Source organism: Hibiscus syriacus, unplaced genomic scaffold, assembly GCF_006381635.1.
Source record: "Hibiscus syriacus cultivar Baekdansim isolate YM2019G1 unplaced genomic scaffold, ASM638163v2 tig00004620_pilon, whole genome shotgun sequence".
In the NCBI taxonomy this organism is placed as follows: domain Eukaryota; kingdom Viridiplantae; phylum Streptophyta; class Magnoliopsida; order Malvales; family Malvaceae; genus Hibiscus; species Hibiscus syriacus.
This window is the reverse complement of record NW_024062020.1, coordinates 157,753-174,249: the sequence shown is the minus strand read 5'-3', so window position 1 is coordinate 174,249 and position 16,497 is coordinate 157,753. Positions and strand designations below refer to the sequence as shown.

The following is a 16,497-nucleotide window of genomic DNA, read 5'->3' as shown; positions in this document are numbered from 1 at the left end:
TTGGGTTAAAAATAATGGAGTTTTATGTTGTTGTGGATCCAATTTTAGACTGATATCTAGGTGTTTATGTCTAAAATTTTTGGGTCTTCAATCTGGTTTTACATAGTTGCAGTCCACTTTGAAGTCAAGTGTCACTTGGTTCATCAAACGGATCGTTGACTAATTTTAATAATCTTATTTCCTATGAGGGGTTATCAGTAGAAATTATCTTCTTTTTTTTTGAATAGTCTTGTAGTATTTGTTTACAATTTTATTAGTTAATTGACAAAGGAGGCATTCCTTGCGGACTCGGTTGCACGAAACCGAGTTCTCTAGGAAAAATAACATTCTTTTTTTACCCGAGTTCGATTAGTAGAAATTACTATGACCCATAAAGGAAACTTGCAGAAGAATTCCTGGTTTACTATTGGATGGGATTGAAAGGAAACAAACATACAAAAAAAATAGTTTGTTTCGTCTGTGGCAACATTATTGTAGCCTGGGATGCTATTTCATACTCGGAAAAAGATGGTTTTCTTAGAAGGGCATATACGAGAAAATAAAGAAAACGAAACTGACAAACAAGTTGTAGGAAAGAGCAATCTAATGCTAACTGTTGTTATGAATAGTTAAGGCAGAGCATTCATACAAAAAAGTGAATAAATTGTAATAAAGAATAATTTTGAATTTGCATGTCATTCATACAAAAAAAGTGCATAGGTTTTGTTCACACATCTATGTCCCTCATGTTCTTATGCAATTTCTTGTTTTCTCATGAAAAATGAGATATTGCTTTTGTTTTTTTTCTTTAACAAGCTTGCATTTGGAACACAATGTGCAGATGTAGTGACACTGAGATTAATGATACTACAATTGTAAAGGATTTAACTGTTAACATACAGGGAGACATCGGTTAAACTATGAGTGTAGATTTAAAGAAATCCTCTTCAAATAGCTCCGAGAAGTCACTACCATATGAAGAGCAGCAGGCAAAGGTATATTTTGTTTATAGGATCCAATATCCCTAGTTTATCATATATTACCATTTTGACCTATCATAGATATTGATGGTTGAAGCAAGCAAAAGCTACTTGGACGTTGTGGAGTAAAGTTTTCAGACCTTTTGATATTTGCAGATTACTGAAATGAGAAAGTTTATAGGACCATTGCCTGAGAAGTTAGCCATTTATTGTTCTGATGCAGCCATCACTAGATATTTAAGGGCTCGAAACTGGAATGTCAAGAAGGCATCTAAAATGCTGAAAGAAACCTTGAAATGGAGAGCGGAATACAAACCAGAAGAGATTCACTGGGTATGCTACAATTCAGCCTCCCATGATTTATCTGTTGTTTCTTAAAGTATGAAATACATGCAGGACTTGACCATTGAGGATACTAGGAATTGCCAATCCTAGGCCTTACTTTCTTAATCATAGCATTCTCTTGCGTTTTTTTTTCATGCACTCAGCATGGTTCATTGAATTAGGAACTTTCTTTTGTATTAACCCTTAAGAGGGAAACTCGATCCAATCTACTTATTAGGGCTGAATTCTGGTGACTTGGCAGCTCAGGGGCTTTGTCCTTTTTTGTGTGAACAAATAGCTGGTTCAGGTCAAACCTTTTTTCTTTTGCCATATGCTGCTTTAATTCTGTTTTTTTCTATGTAGGAAGAGGTTGCTCATGAAGCTGAGACAGGAAAGATCTACATATCAAATTATATAGATAAACATGGAAGAACAGTTCTTGTCATGAGACCTAGTTGCCAGGTTTCATCCGACTTCCTTCGATTTCTTTGCAATTTACACATCTTGTACTACATAAAGTTGAAACAATTTTGAGTGAATGCTATCAAAGTTTATTTGTGAAAGTTATCCTACACTAGAGAAACTGAAGAAACATATAAATATTAGATCTCAATCTAACGGTTTAAGATTTCTGGTCACAGTGGTGTCCATCTTTGTTCCAACAGTAGGATTATCCTCTATATCTTACGCCTTTAGTTAGTTCAAAAACAGGTCACTGCACCAGTATCCTTTGCCGACTTTTTCTAGATTAGTAAGCATGTATTATTGTGCAAGTAGCCAAGTAGACCATGAAGCAACTATGAGTGGAAAGAAAAAGGAACATTCTCTTTTTCCATATTTTTGGGACCATACCACTATCAGCCATGAGGATTCAAGTTTCAAAGCACACTACTTAACTGTGCGTTAGTTGGCCTTGACATCTTAGTTAAGTTTGCTTTGACTGCAGAACTCAAAATCAACAAAAGGGCAGATTAGGTATTTGGTTTATTGCATGGAGAATGCAATTTTAAATCTTCCAGCGGACCAGGAACAGATGGTCTGGTTGATTGACTTCAATGGCTTTAACTTGTCACATATATCAGTGAAGGTGACACGGGAAACAGCACATGTTTTACAAGAACATTATCCAGAGCGTCTAGGTGTGGCGATACTATACAACCCACCCAAGTTCTTCGAACCTTTCTGGACGGTAACCCGTTTGGATATTTTTCTCCTCCTTTTTTTCGTTCAGAAAATAAATTTTTCCCTGAGGTTATGTCTCAGAAGTATTCACAAAGTATTATTTATGCACATTGCACAGAGATCTATTTAAGCATTTGCAATGGTTATTATCTTAATATGGAATACCAAGTCGGAGATTTTCCAGATTCGTTATTGTTCTGCTTATGCTGTTATCTTATTAGTCCCATGCTTAATGTCTGATTGATTTAATATTGGAAGTACGTTCCTTGGCAGCTTGTGAAACCCTTTCTAGAGCCCAAGACTCAAAACAAAGTAAAATTTGTTTACTCTGTTGATCTCAATACCAAGAAAATAATGGAGGATCTTTTCGATATGGAGAAATTGGAGTCTGCATTTGGTGGAAACGACTACTCGGGTTTCAACATCAATAAGTACGCCGAGAGGATGAGGGAAGACGACAAGAGGATACATGCCTTTTGGACTAGGGGAAATGCTCAATCCACAGCTCCACCAGAACCCATGCCCACATCTACTGTTGACTTGAATTCTGTTGATCCAAACTCAGATTCTAATGCCTCTGACAATGGCAAGGTAGATGGTTCCTCCAGTCATGTTTAAGATTCAGAAAGCCTCATTTCTAGTAAAAACCGAAGCTCGAGTCATGTTTTGGATGGGGTAATAAGGTATGATGATCTGACAGTAAGCTGACTGTTTTAGTTAGTAATATGAAGTTGAATAGAGCTCCCTCAATTGTATCATTGGCCTTTGTCAAACTTCTGTTGAATGGATTTTGTCTTTCAGTTATTTCAATGCCTTTTGATAAGAACTTTTATTGTTTAGTCCTTTGAAAATTTGCTCTTTGATCTTCAATAATTAAATAACTGATGAACTTGTTAAGCATGTAATTCTCTTCTTGTTAGGGTTTCCTTGGCATTGATGTTATGATATCCTAGTATGCGTTCCATGCAGAGAGAAAGTAACTGATAAACTTGTTCTAATTGAGATTTTGTTTTCAGAGCTGTTAAGAAAAAAATTCAAAAATCGATCCCTATATATCGAAAATATATTTTATAACTTTAAACAATTAATTTAATATTATATTAATAAACCATAAAAATGATTAAATTTTATCAAGTACGTTGTTTTGATTATTTTGTTAAGAAAATAATTTAAGTACAACAAATATTTTAGTGATCATATTTAAGATGTTGTAATAACCATTATAACTCATGTAGATGTAAAAAGCTAACACCACTTGTAAAACTAACTGAAATTGACTTAAGTAAAAATTGTTTGTGACTCGAGGTGGTGGTGATCTGCAACCGATTCGAGTTTGAACTGATGTTGACATAAACCCGAGTTGAACCTAGAAGTTGTGGATCTGAACTCGACCAGCAACCAATCTAAGAATGACTTGAACCCGAATTGAACCGATATTATGATAACCGAACCCGATATGCATCGACTGATATGAACCTGAACTTGAAATTAACTTGGTAAATAAATAGTATTACTCGACTTGTTACCAACCTGACATGTTATGAATCTGACATGTAATTGACTCATCCTGTAAATAATCTAACTTGTTATTGAACTGATCTAATATTTACTTGACTTATAGTTACAATTGATGAAGTCATGCTATTTTAAATTTACGATAAACTATGATAAATAATTAATATGATTACTTTTTCAAAATTAAAACAAATTGTTAATTATAATAATTAAATTAATAAATTTACTTTATATATTAATTATAATCTTTACATTATAAATCTTAATTATAATCATTAAATTAATTTTATTAAATAATTTATTTATTGAACCTGATTTTATTAGATTACATAAAATTAATTTAAATATTTGTAAGTTTAATTTAGTTTTTATGTAAAAATTTATTAATAAATTAAATAAAATTTAATTTAAAATAAAAAACCCCATTATAAAATAATAGCCCAATAAATAAAATTAAGTCCATTTTACAAGCCCACTATATTGCAAAAAATTAGGGCTGTAAATGAAATTAAATATCGTGTTCATTGAAATTTTTAGTATCGTGTTCGTGTTTGTTTATTTATTTTTGAAGATGTTCGTGTTCGTTTATTTATTCTTCGCCAATATGTTCGTTTAATGTTCGCGAACGTGTTTATTTATATATTGACGAACATATTCATTTAACGTTCACGAATATGTTCGTTAGCGTTGTTTAGTGTTCATTTATATATTCAATTTTTAGTTTTACCTTGCTTGCTAATGGAAAATGATAAAGTTACAGCATTGATGCTCAAAATCGTTAAAATCCATAATTTAAATTTCAATTTTATCACGTGTTAAATTTAATCTCAACCTTTACTAATTTTAAAAAAAAAAGGAGAATTTGGTAAACGAGCTTGCTCATGAACATAAACGAACCAAATACGCATTTGTTCGTGTTTGTTTGTTTATTAAATGAACATAATTTTTTTTTCATACTTATTTATTTAGCTTAACGAACAAACATTCACGAATAGTTCATCGAATACTCTGTTCATTTATACTCTTACAAAAAATCAAAACTCTAGGGGTGTTTATGATTTAAAATATACCCGGGAATGATCCGAATTGATTTGACCCGGTTCCAACTTGATCCGAATCAAACCATTAAATTAAAATGACACAACTGTATCTGATTTAACCTAACATGACAGGATCCGACTCAAACCTAAATGATTACCTGATTTCACATCCCTAATAACTCATACTTTCCTATTAATATTCTTCTAATTCACACTTTTTCTGTCATCGAATTGAAAAATTGTTTGATTATAATTTTCTCTTTCAATTTTCTTGTTTAAATTCATACAAATTTAAATGATCCACGCTCCTCTCTGTGTCACATATGCAACCTCGAATTTAACTACCGAATCCATGTATGGATTTGTATTTTGAAGAAGACAATTGAAATTTTAATTTCGTTAAATATAAAATCGACACCTGTTTTGTTTGTTAGTAATTAATTAATTTTAAAATTCAGAAATATAATAGTTTACACGTCAATCTTTCGGTTTGTTGTTTGAAGTCTAAAATGTCAATCTCAATTTATAATTAGTGCAGTTAACTTGTTCCAAGGGCAAACACATAGGAGCAAGCTCCTAATCTTAGATAGGGATGGGCATTTAAACCCGACCTGATTTTTTTAAAAAAAATCGGGTTCGGGTCAGGTCGAGTTTTTTTTATGTGGTATTCTGGTCGGGTCGGATCTGGGTTTAGGGTGAAAAAAATTCGATCCGACCCGAAAAATATAATTTTACCATATATTTAGGGATAATTACAATAATATATCTCTCTCTATATTTTTTTCAATTAAGTCACTGTTTTTATTGAATAAAAATATTTTTTTTATTATTTTGGGTCGGGTCGGGTTTCTATGTCATATATTCAGGTCAGTTCGGGTGAAAACTTGTTTTGGTCGGGTCGGGTCTCGGGTGGAGACTCTCTTGTTCTCGGGTCAGGTGGACCAAAAACTCGACCCATGCCCATCCTAATCTTAGATATTACTATTTTATAGAAATAACCACGTTTTCATCACTAATAAATAAATAAAAACACTACCAAATGAAAACTCTTAAAATTCAAATCCTTACTCAAATCTCATTAAAGAGATGGCTTTTAAAATCCTAATTTAATTTCATTTAATGCATTTTTTAATTAGAAAAAAATTTAATTTCAAAACGTATTTTTTTAAATCTAATATTTTATATTATTAAAATTATTTGTATATTTTTAAAATTCTAATTGTATCCTCAAGAACTATGTTATATAGTTAAAGAGATGATTGCTATCTCTAAAGATCTCAAGTTCAAACATAAAAAACTATAAGTATATTTAAACTTTTATCGTTAAATGATCCTTAATACTTACAACATTCAATGAATTCCAAAAAGTAACCTTCACGCCATTTTATTCACGTCATCCGCTAGCTTATTCCCTTCGCAATGTACGTCTACAAAGTCGATTTCCCAGTTTTGCCTTGCAAGAAGAACTATATGTTGCATAATCGTATGTGGCATTTCCTTCTTTTGGTCATCTTGCAACCATCGAGCAACTTTCCAATTGTCTATCTCCACAATCGCTTTGTGTGCCCAAATTCTATACATAATACATACCTTTGTAAACACCCCATAATTCCGATTCAAGAATAATCCAAGATCATATATTCTTCGAAAATTCTAACGTTTAGTGATTTTTATCATCCATATTCACACAATGTTAAATCATCGTTTAACTTTTCACTTCTTCTATAAAATTTCACCCGAACTAATTATAATAATCTAAATTATTTTAAAACAATTATTTATCCAAACAAATTAATCACCATATCAAACTCTTTAAATGCTAGTATTATAATAATCTCTAAAATTTCTTATCCAAATACACTCTTAATACTTTCAATTTCTAAAAAATTAAAACAAATGACATGTGTTTTCTAGAACCAAGCAGCCTTTAATTTTTAATTTTTTAAGCACGCGAGTTAAATCTAAACATTGAGAAAGTAAGCAAAACTATTTTGACCAATTGAATTAAAAGAAACTAAAAAAATCTAAAAAGGGAAAGGGCTGAATTTGAGGCTAACGAGCCCATAAAGTTTAATGGAATGTGAAAAACGAAACTTTAACAACCTATATAGTTCATTAATAACAACAACCATAAACTGCTGGTTCATAGTATAGTCCGGTTGACTGATAATATAAAAAAAAAAAACAATGTTTGTGACACACTTTGGCATTGTTTTAAAACCGTATCTTGCCTCAAACAACAACCATACTATTTTTTTTTTCTTTTCTTCTGCTCGTTCTGTTTATTTATATATACGTACATGTACTTCAAGTAGCCAAATTCGAAGTTCACGAAAACAAAGAATTGCTGTTACAGTTGCAAAAAGAGTCCCAACAACAATCGAGTTTTGGGTGCTTGGTAATTTTTCACTTACCCTTCTCTTTTAATCGTTTCCCGGTTAATGATCTGAGTAAGCCGCCTGGAAGTCATGCGGTTCCTGCTTCGATTCTTTTAATTTTCTTTGATTATAAGGTGGAATGGTTAAATTTGGGAAAAATTAACGGTTTAATTACTGAAAGTTTTATGATAAATTTTTGGGTTTATTGGGAATTGAGCTGAAGAGTTATGTATCTTTGCTCTTTGTATTGATTGGCGACAGGGGGAAGAGGGTGTTTGTCTGTTCAATTTTTTTTCTTTACGTACTATCTGGTTCATCATGAATTGAGCATTTTTTGTGGGTCAAGCTCTGATCATAACGGCAGGGGGGATTTTCTCTAATTGGTTTTAGCGAATTCTTTAATATATTATTGATTTTGCCTTGGTCAAATTTTTGGAAAAGAAAGGGAGCAAATGTGTTAGGTTTTGATTTATATTAAGTTCGTGCCAGCTGATAATGCACGTTGAATCTTATATTTTTACTTCAATTCTTTCTTCTGCAACATTTTCACTGATCAATGGAAGCAAATTGACATTGCAGCTAACGGACTAAAATTCATGGGGGCTGTTCTGAGCTTGGCTGCACCAAGGAGCTCAATAAATGACTACAATGAAATCTTACAAAGTGAAACCTGCAAGAAAAAGAAGTTGTCATTCTTCGATGAAGATAACTCGAGATTGATTCCTTGTCTTCCCGACGAGCTATCAATGCATATCCTTGCTCGACTTCCTAGAATTAACTACTGCAATCTGAGGTTGGTTTCGCAGAAGTGGAAAGCAACTCTTATGAGCCCTCAGCTGTTTAATTTGAGAAAAAAACTTGGAATGACGGAGGAGTGGTTGTATGTGTTAACCAAGGATGAAGAGGAAAAGCATCTATGGCATGCTTTGGACCCTTTGTCAAGGAAATGGCAGAGGCTGCCATCAATTCCAAGTGTCGTTTTTGAAGGAGAGTCGAGGAAGTGTTTATGGAACATGGCGGGACCAAGCAGTAAAATTGTTGAATTTATAAAAGGCTGGCTCGGGAAGAAGGGTGGATCAGATCACGCACCGTTTTGTGGTTCCGGCATTTGGTACTATTGATGGATGCCTTTATGTGCTAGGGGGATTCTCTGGAGCTTCTACAGTAAGAAACGTCTGGCGGTTCAATCCTATTCTAAATGCCTGGAGTGAAATGGCTCCCATGTCAATAGGTAGAGCCTACTGTAAGACAAGCATTTTAAATAACAAGTTATATGTTGTAGGAGGAGTTAGTCAAGGCCGTGGTGGATTAACTCCTCTTCAGTCGGCTGAAGTTTTCGATCCCCAAACCGGCATTTGGTCTGAAGTCCCAAGTATGCCATGCTCGAGAGCTCATGAGCTACCTAATGCGTTTTTGGTGGATGTGTTGATGCCTATTGCAACTGGAATGACTTCATACATGGGTAGGTTATGTGTAGCCCAGAGTTTATATTCATGGCCCTTCATCGTTGATGCTGGGGGTGAGATTTATGATCCCGAAACTAATTCTTGGGGTGATATGCCAAGTGGAATGGGGGAGGGTTGGCCTGCTAAGCAAGCAGGTACAAAGTTGAGTGTCGTGCTTGATGGTCAGCTATGCCTGTGATGCATCCAGCTCGTCGGATCGGGGTAAAATAAAGGTGTACGATCAATACGAAGATGCTTGGATAGTTGTCATAGGAAATGTTCCCATCAATGAATCATCTAATTCAGAATCTCCGTTTTTACTTGCTGGACTTCATGGAAGGCTTCATGTCATCACAAACGATGCCAAACGTAACATTGCTGTTCTTCAGGGTGAGCCGGAGCATAGTCTCAGCCCTTTGCCGTCAAGTTCAACTTCTTCTTCAGATGGTTCTTTTGACCAAGTTTCCGATTCACTGGCTGAATCAGAAACGGTTAATTGGAACATTATTGCTGCCAGAGATTTCGGCTCTGCTGAACTTGTCAGTTGTCTGGTTCTCGACATATAGTTATATCAAACAGCATATTAATGGAATTGGAGTTTGTAATTTGTTTGTTGTTCATTGTCGTCTTATCGGATGTCAGTATCTATTGATGCGGTGATATTTGCAACAGTCCCTGTAAATTTCAATGTGTAGAAGAGAAATTGTAGCAGATTGAAGGAATATACCAATATCGTCATCTTCTTAATAATATGAGCAGTTAGCCCTTTTATTAGTATTTAAATTACGAGTAAACTACCTAATTTATTACTTTTATTCTGTTTTGATGCTCATTTTTTTTTTCAAAATCGCATTTAACGTTTAGTTTAGGTTTTAATTTAGTACCACCGTTAGAAAGAATATTTATAAAATTTTACTCATGTATCAATCTCGTTTTTTTTAAACATTTAATTTATTTAAATAAAGGATGAGGTTTTAAATGATGTAAGTTAAATCATTAAATTTATGGCAATGTCACTGCTTCGTTGCTAATTTTACTTCAATTTTGGATTATTAAATTCATGCCTACTATAGATCTTAGATATTGTTCATGGCATTGGAATTTTATAATTTATATACACACGCGTGTGTGTATATATATATAAGCTTCTAATAATTTTTGTCAATAATTTTTAGAATATATGGTTAAAAGTTTTTCATTTTTATTATTATTATGAATTCAATGCCCATTAGAAGTAAAATTCTATTTCCCTTTCTCTAAGTAGGAATTGTTAAAAAAACATTAATGAAATTTCATTAGTTGGTGCAAAATACTGACCAAGGTTGTGGTGAACGTATTGGAACCATTGATGTTGTCAATCATGCTATCTTTGTAGCCGGTAGGAATAACATACACCTTACCATCGTGGTAGTCCATTCAATGAAAAATAAGAAACATAAGAAAGAGTGGATAACTAGATTTGGAAAAGATCCATAATCGAGTTTGATGGGAATTCTCATATAATATGTTAGTGGATGTTAAACGATAGATTTAAATTTAAATTTAATGTGATATAAGTTAATTAAGAGATAATAAAAAAAATAAAAAACTTAAATTGATTAGAATAAGAAAATATTTTTTATATATAGAAAATCTACTTTTAAGTATATATCTATTAAATAAGTTATTAAACAAGCTTTATTTATAAATAGATATCGGAATTATTAGAGTTATGATTAAACCCTAATTTTTTTTAAAAAAAAATCCTCTTATATTCTTCTTCTTTTCAGAATAATAAAAGTTTTCGTAATAAATTGAGTATGAATCATAAAAATTAAAAAAACATTGAATTACTAGTGGAACTACCAAAATGTCAAACACTGTTTCGTATAAATCATGATAGTCTCACTTAGTTTATTACCATTTTTGTACTTATTATCTGCAATTGCAAGCTTTTGACGGTAATTATTAGTCTACTAGTTTGGCTAAAAGCTTGAATTACTAATGGAACTTCAAAAACATTGAATATTGTGGTGGGTTGTCTTTATTTGAACTCTTTTTTGAGTTACTGTAAAAAAAATTCATTGCTAATCGTATTGAGGATACATATATAAATCATCATGTAAAACTAAAGAACAAACTCTTTCTTTCTCTCTCTCATTCTAAGTTTATTATTTATTATCTTTTTCAATTCATTTATCTTCTCGTTTATATCTACAGCATCACCAACTACAAACTCACTTTTTAAATTAGAATAGATAAATAGTCAAACATTATCAGAATCCCATTCTTATCATCAACAAACTCTATCACGGTCAGGTTCAAGCTGAATTGTTCTCAATTAGGACGGCATCATATGGTCTTGTTTCCTTATTTTTGTTGGCGGAATCGGTTGGTGTAACACCCTAATTTAGGGGTTAAATTTTAGAATTATAAATTGATGATTTTAATTGGTATTTTGGAAGAAAATTAAGGATTAAATTAAAAGTTTTTAAAACTTGTAACCTATTTTAGAGTTGAAGGAAATTCAGGGATCAAATCCTGAATTTACCCTTGAATTGTCGGTAAACTCATGTTAAATACGTGAGTTTTCTGTTTCAAAACAGAAAAACAATTCTCAAATTTCCTTCCTCCATCGCCCAACTTCCAAACCCGATCCCGACGCCGTCCAACATCCGATCGTCGATTTAAAACCACCATCGTGTTTGTCATCGAGTGATGAACAAACCCCTTAAATTAATTCAAGTGAAGCGCTGTCATACGTCGGGAATTTTTTTACACCTCCCGCACCATCGTGTTCCTTGTGTCGTTTCGAGTCCGCCGGTGTCATCCTTGGTCTCTGTAGATGGCGGTGTGTGAGGAGGTGAGACGGTCAAAGTTTCCGATTTGTTGAAATCGAGCTCTCCGCCGTTCAAAAATGTGAACCAAGCTTTGTAAGTGTCTTAAAATGCCATAAAATAATTTTTAAAAATTTTTGTGTGATTTTTAGGACTCCGGAAGCCACTGTACGCGCCCTCACGCGCCACCCCTGAGAGTGGGCTTCGTCTGGCAGCTTGGTGAACCAGTTGAGCCGACCGAGCCGACCGACTAAACCGACTGAGCCGATCGACCGAGCCGATCGATCGAGCAGACCGAGCCGACCGAGCCGATCGAGCCGCTTGGACTGGACCGCCTGGACCGGACCGAACCGCCTGGACCGAACCGTTGACTATGTTGACAATAACTTTGACTGGCTTTGACCGGGCATTAAACGACCTTTGACTTTGACCGAGTATACCTATCCTGACATTTTTAGATGTTCCAAATCCGATTCCGCTGTCCGTTTTTCAAAATTTGAACATGAAGACCTCGAAATTTCCGGTCAAACCCTTTGACTTTGATTTTGACCAAAAATTCCAAATTTTCAAAAAGTTATATTTTATGCTTTCGACATCCTGAATCCGAATCCAAAGTCCGTTTCGCCAAATTCGAACCCGGTAAGCTATTTTTCACTGATTTATCACCCGATTCAATCCGTTTATCGTAATTAAGCTCCGTTTTTTATATAATTTATGTTGATATGTATCTGAGGAATTATTGGAAGTTGAATTGAAGATCAAAGGCGTTCGAATGGAATTTTTATGGTCGATCAATATTGCTCAGAAATTGAGGTAATACTTTACTACCTCTTTATGCTTTATGGAACATGTGAATATTGGTAAATGCATGATTAAGATAACGTTGGTCTCATTTGTGTAGTTAATTAGTTTCTACACTCGATCTGAATACAATAAAAGGGTTCAGTAATTGATTATGGTTCAGATGAATTTTATAAGAAATTGAGGGATTGTTATAATTTAATTATAAGTTCTGTGCTTAGTGATAAAGAAATCAACATGGATTTGTAACTTATAGTTTATTTCATCAAAGGTTAAATGTTAAAGATACTTGGATGGGAAATTATGATAATACTCTGATAGGGTAAAATTATGAAAATACCCTTAAGTTGTAAGATGTCAAGAATTGTCCCTGAAAATTGATTAATAACTCTATAATGATATATTGATATGATAAAACTACAGACGTGCTTAAGAAATGCTAGATTTTGCTTACAAAATACGGATAACCGGTTTTTAACACCCCTAGAGGGTTTGTGCAAGATATTAGAATTCTATTAAGGAATAATTTCAAGATAAGAGAATGTTCGAGAAATTAATTGATCATAGGATCTCTAAATTATAATTATTTTCGTTAAGAGCTAATATTGAAATTACGAAAATGCCCTTGAGAGATAAAATAGTCTGAATTGACCTTGAATGAGAGAGTACTTTGAGGATTTGTACTTAACTCGATTAAGTACGAATTTAATTGTTAAGATCCTGTCTTTGTACAGAAAATTTTATGATATTCCGTTTGTAAAATCTGAGAAGACACTTGACCCGAAAATATTCGAATAATGAGTAAATACTTGAAGAGTAATTTATCGGAGGTATTCTGCTGTCAGAATTGTTCGAAAGGACTGAAGTAAATGATAAGATTGAATTAAATAATAAGACCGGATGGAAGAAAATGATTGAAATATTCTAGAATTATAAAATGACCAAAATACCCCTGGAATGGAAATTACTCAAGAATGTCACCAAGCTCAAGAATGAATGGATATACTCAAGCTTTGAAATGAATAGAAAAACGTTGAGCACCAAAATGCCCTTATGACCTAGAATAAGTAAATGTCTTTGGATTAATTAAGAAATCCAAATAAACATGGATGTTGTGCTACTAGTAAAAGTTGTGGAACGCAACTTAAGTGATCAACCAACGTTAGTGCTATATCATTACCTGAATGATATAAGTACCACTTGAATGTTTGTTCATCTTCTCAAATTTGGATCGATGATAATTCTAGAAGTACTTGGCTCAGCTCAACTCTAGAGCGCATACAGTACTAATAAGTGGGTATTCGTGAGTCAAAACAACCACGAATACCAGAATGACTTTATTATATGAATAAATTGGACTGAAATGAAGTACAACGTGTATTTGAAATTCAGAATCGTCTGAATTATTCTGGAAAACTTTAAAGTAATCGGGATAGACTTGCTTACTAAACGAACTAAGTAACATCAATGACTGAGGATTAAATAGGTGATTGGATGAGTTTGAAAACACTGTTGAACTTACATGATGAATTGTCCTTATGGGTTATGAGCCATGGATCAAGTACGTCCGTATTTCCTGATATTGTTGAAACGTGAAAATGAAATAAAGACCGTTGGAAGATTTATTCAGTGATGATTATGGGGATGATCTATGGATCTTCATTATGATATTAAAGAGTGAATACACTGGAAGGATAATGAATTGACTTGTTGACATGCATCAGTTTGAGAGTTGTGTAACTCGAGTTGTTTGATAATATGATCGATAGTCGTAGATTGTAAATGACTTGAATCTTCGATTCTATATTTTCATCTAAAATCACTTCGGTCATGTTTGAAAAAAAGCAAGTAACGCAGAAGGAAAAGATTATGAATACCTCATTTGGTTCAATTGGGCTGAAATCCTATGAATTCAAAGTATATTCCTGAATACCCCGGATTGTTTGGGTAATGGAATCACTCGCAATAAATCTGAATTTAAAATTATTATGTATAAAGGTTCCTGAACGTTTTCCTAATGCACACGAAAATATAGTGGGATTCTAATATATCAACCTTAAATGTCTGGCTAGATCGGTTAGTAATCGGTTCTCCTGAATAGGACCTTGTTCCTGGAATTCGATCAAATTTCATAAGTTTCATGTTATCCATAATGATAACTACAATGGCCTCTGAAAATACTTGGATTCTCTAGTGTGTTCCCTAATTATTACTGAACTGTTTTATTTGTTTTAAAATGTGGTACACTGAATTCTATGGCTCCTGTTTTATTGATGCACCAATTTATTGTGATGTTTTATGGATTAAGACGACTATCTGATTTTTGGTTTAAACTGGTATTTGATTACCATGTATATGGATTTATGGAATTTATGTCACGGTGCAATTGTATTTTTGATACGGATTTATAAAGTACAGCTCTGATCAAGCTGGAAAACTTTGACGGACCTAATGTGACTCTTGGGTAGGCTCACGGGCCCCAAGATGTTCCATTAGGTTGGCTCCCTTTTGTTGTGTGCTTAGGGTAAGCCCTATGGACTTACGGACTTAAGGATACAGGACCCAAAGACTATCCTCAGGTTGGCTTCCTTTTCGTTGTGTGCTTAAGGTAAGCCCTATGGACGCAGTTCTAGGAACTGCAGATGGTGTACAAGAGAATGGTTTAAACTACAAGTTTCAAAAGTTAAATTTCATTATGATTTTATGAGATTTACTGAACTATCATTTGATAAGTGTACCTATTATGATTGTATTATACTGTTGGAACACACTAGACATCCTATTCGATTTCCTGAAAATGTCATACTTTGAAAGGTTTCTTATGAACTGAGATTCATGGCTTCTACTCGATGAACTTCTAAGGGAACCCCAAATTATTTCGCAAACTGGTATACGCATGATTCAATAAGGAAATTATATGGCTTTCCATTTATCTACATGTCATGTAGCATCATCTGGTAGTTCTGTATTACTGAGCTTTCCGAAGCTCACTCTATTACTCAACATTGCAGGTTAAAAGAATTGTACCAGTATCACTATCAACATCAGTAAGGGAGTTTTCCGGTGTTGCTTGCAGAGTATGGTACATGTGATTAGGGGACATGTAGATTGTATTTTTGTTTTATATCTGAATTTGAAAAACCTATCTTATTTTTGAATAATAATAAATCATTTTATGTTTTATATGTTTTAAGAAAAGTTTTAAATTTTCCGCTATTTTTACAATGGGTCGCTCCGGTGGCCCTAGTATGACACTCCAGATCGGATCAGGCTATCCGCATCGGTCTGAGGGGGTTACAGTTGGTTTTCCATTAATTAGATCCCAAACTGCTGTGGTGAGTGAAGGGCGTGGGCGCCATTATAAACAGTTCAAAAAGAATCTGTCAACAAAAACATATATGCATAAGGTATTGTCTTGGAAATTATTAAAAAAAGAAAATTCACTTATTATCTATTTAAAATGTTATTAATCTATTGATAATATACACAATGTAAATACAACTACTTGAACATAGTTCCGCATATGATATGAGAATTATGTTTGTTTTTCTCACTGAAATCACTAAATTAATTTTTTTAAATGATTATATTCTCCGTCATGCAAACTGATACGTATATGAATGATTCTTTCATTCTTATATTATTTTCATTAGTTTAAACTCTGATCCTTGTGATTCTGGAGTTTTCCTGGTAGAATCAAATGTACAATTGTCTTCCATTATCGTTTATCTTTTTTTTTTTTTGGATAATTCTGATTTTATTACCCAAATCAATGTTTAGTTACAACCAATCCACCAATCTACAATGAAAGAATGAAACAACCTACAAAATGATTGGTAAGACAATACCCCAAGCATTACAAAGCATTAAATTAGTACTATCAAGTCTATTAATATTAGTTCCCCTGAGACGGATTCCAACAACGTCTTTAACATCTTTGAGCAAGCAATCGATTGTTCTACTCCGTCCTTGGAATATTCTCCGATTTCTTTCCTGCCACAGAGAGTAGATAAAAGCAGTCCAAGAAAATTTCAAAA

At 33.4% G+C, this 16,497-nt stretch overlaps 1 protein-coding gene and 1 pseudogene across 1 annotated transcript; both read left to right on the top strand.

The window, feature by feature from the left end:
- Positions 1 to 423: 423 nt before the first annotated feature.
- Positions 424 to 3,291, top strand: LOC120195605 (phosphatidylinositol transfer protein 3-like). The gene is made up of 5 exons (XM_039197580.1): positions 424 to 974; positions 1,116 to 1,292; positions 1,647 to 1,745; positions 2,230 to 2,472; positions 2,739 to 3,291. The coding sequence occupies exons 1-5, from the start codon at positions 900 to 902 to the stop codon at positions 3,081 to 3,083; spliced, it is 939 nt and encodes a 312-aa protein (XP_039053511.1). The 5' UTR covers positions 424 to 899; the 3' UTR covers positions 3,084 to 3,291.
- A 4,114-nt stretch (positions 3,292 to 7,405) lies between these two features.
- Positions 7,406 to 9,506, top strand: LOC120195596 (annotated as a pseudogene).
- Positions 9,507 to 16,497: the final 6,991 nt, after the last annotated feature.

What these genes read in the sequence shown, in the direction of transcription:
- LOC120195605 (XM_039197580.1), top strand. Translation starts at nt 900, where the DNA reads ATGAGTGTAGATTTAAAGAAATCCTCTTCAAATAGCTCCGAGAAGTCA. An exon ending in AACCAGAAGAGATTCACTGG is followed by an intron (nt 1,293 to 1,646) that starts GTATGCTACAAT and finishes TTTTCTATGTAG; the next exon opens with GAAGAGGTTGCTCATGAAGC. An exon ending in TCATGAGACCTAGTTGCCAG is followed by an intron (nt 1,746 to 2,229) that starts GTTTCATCCGAC and finishes CTTTGACTGCAG; the next exon opens with AACTCAAAATCAACAAAAGG.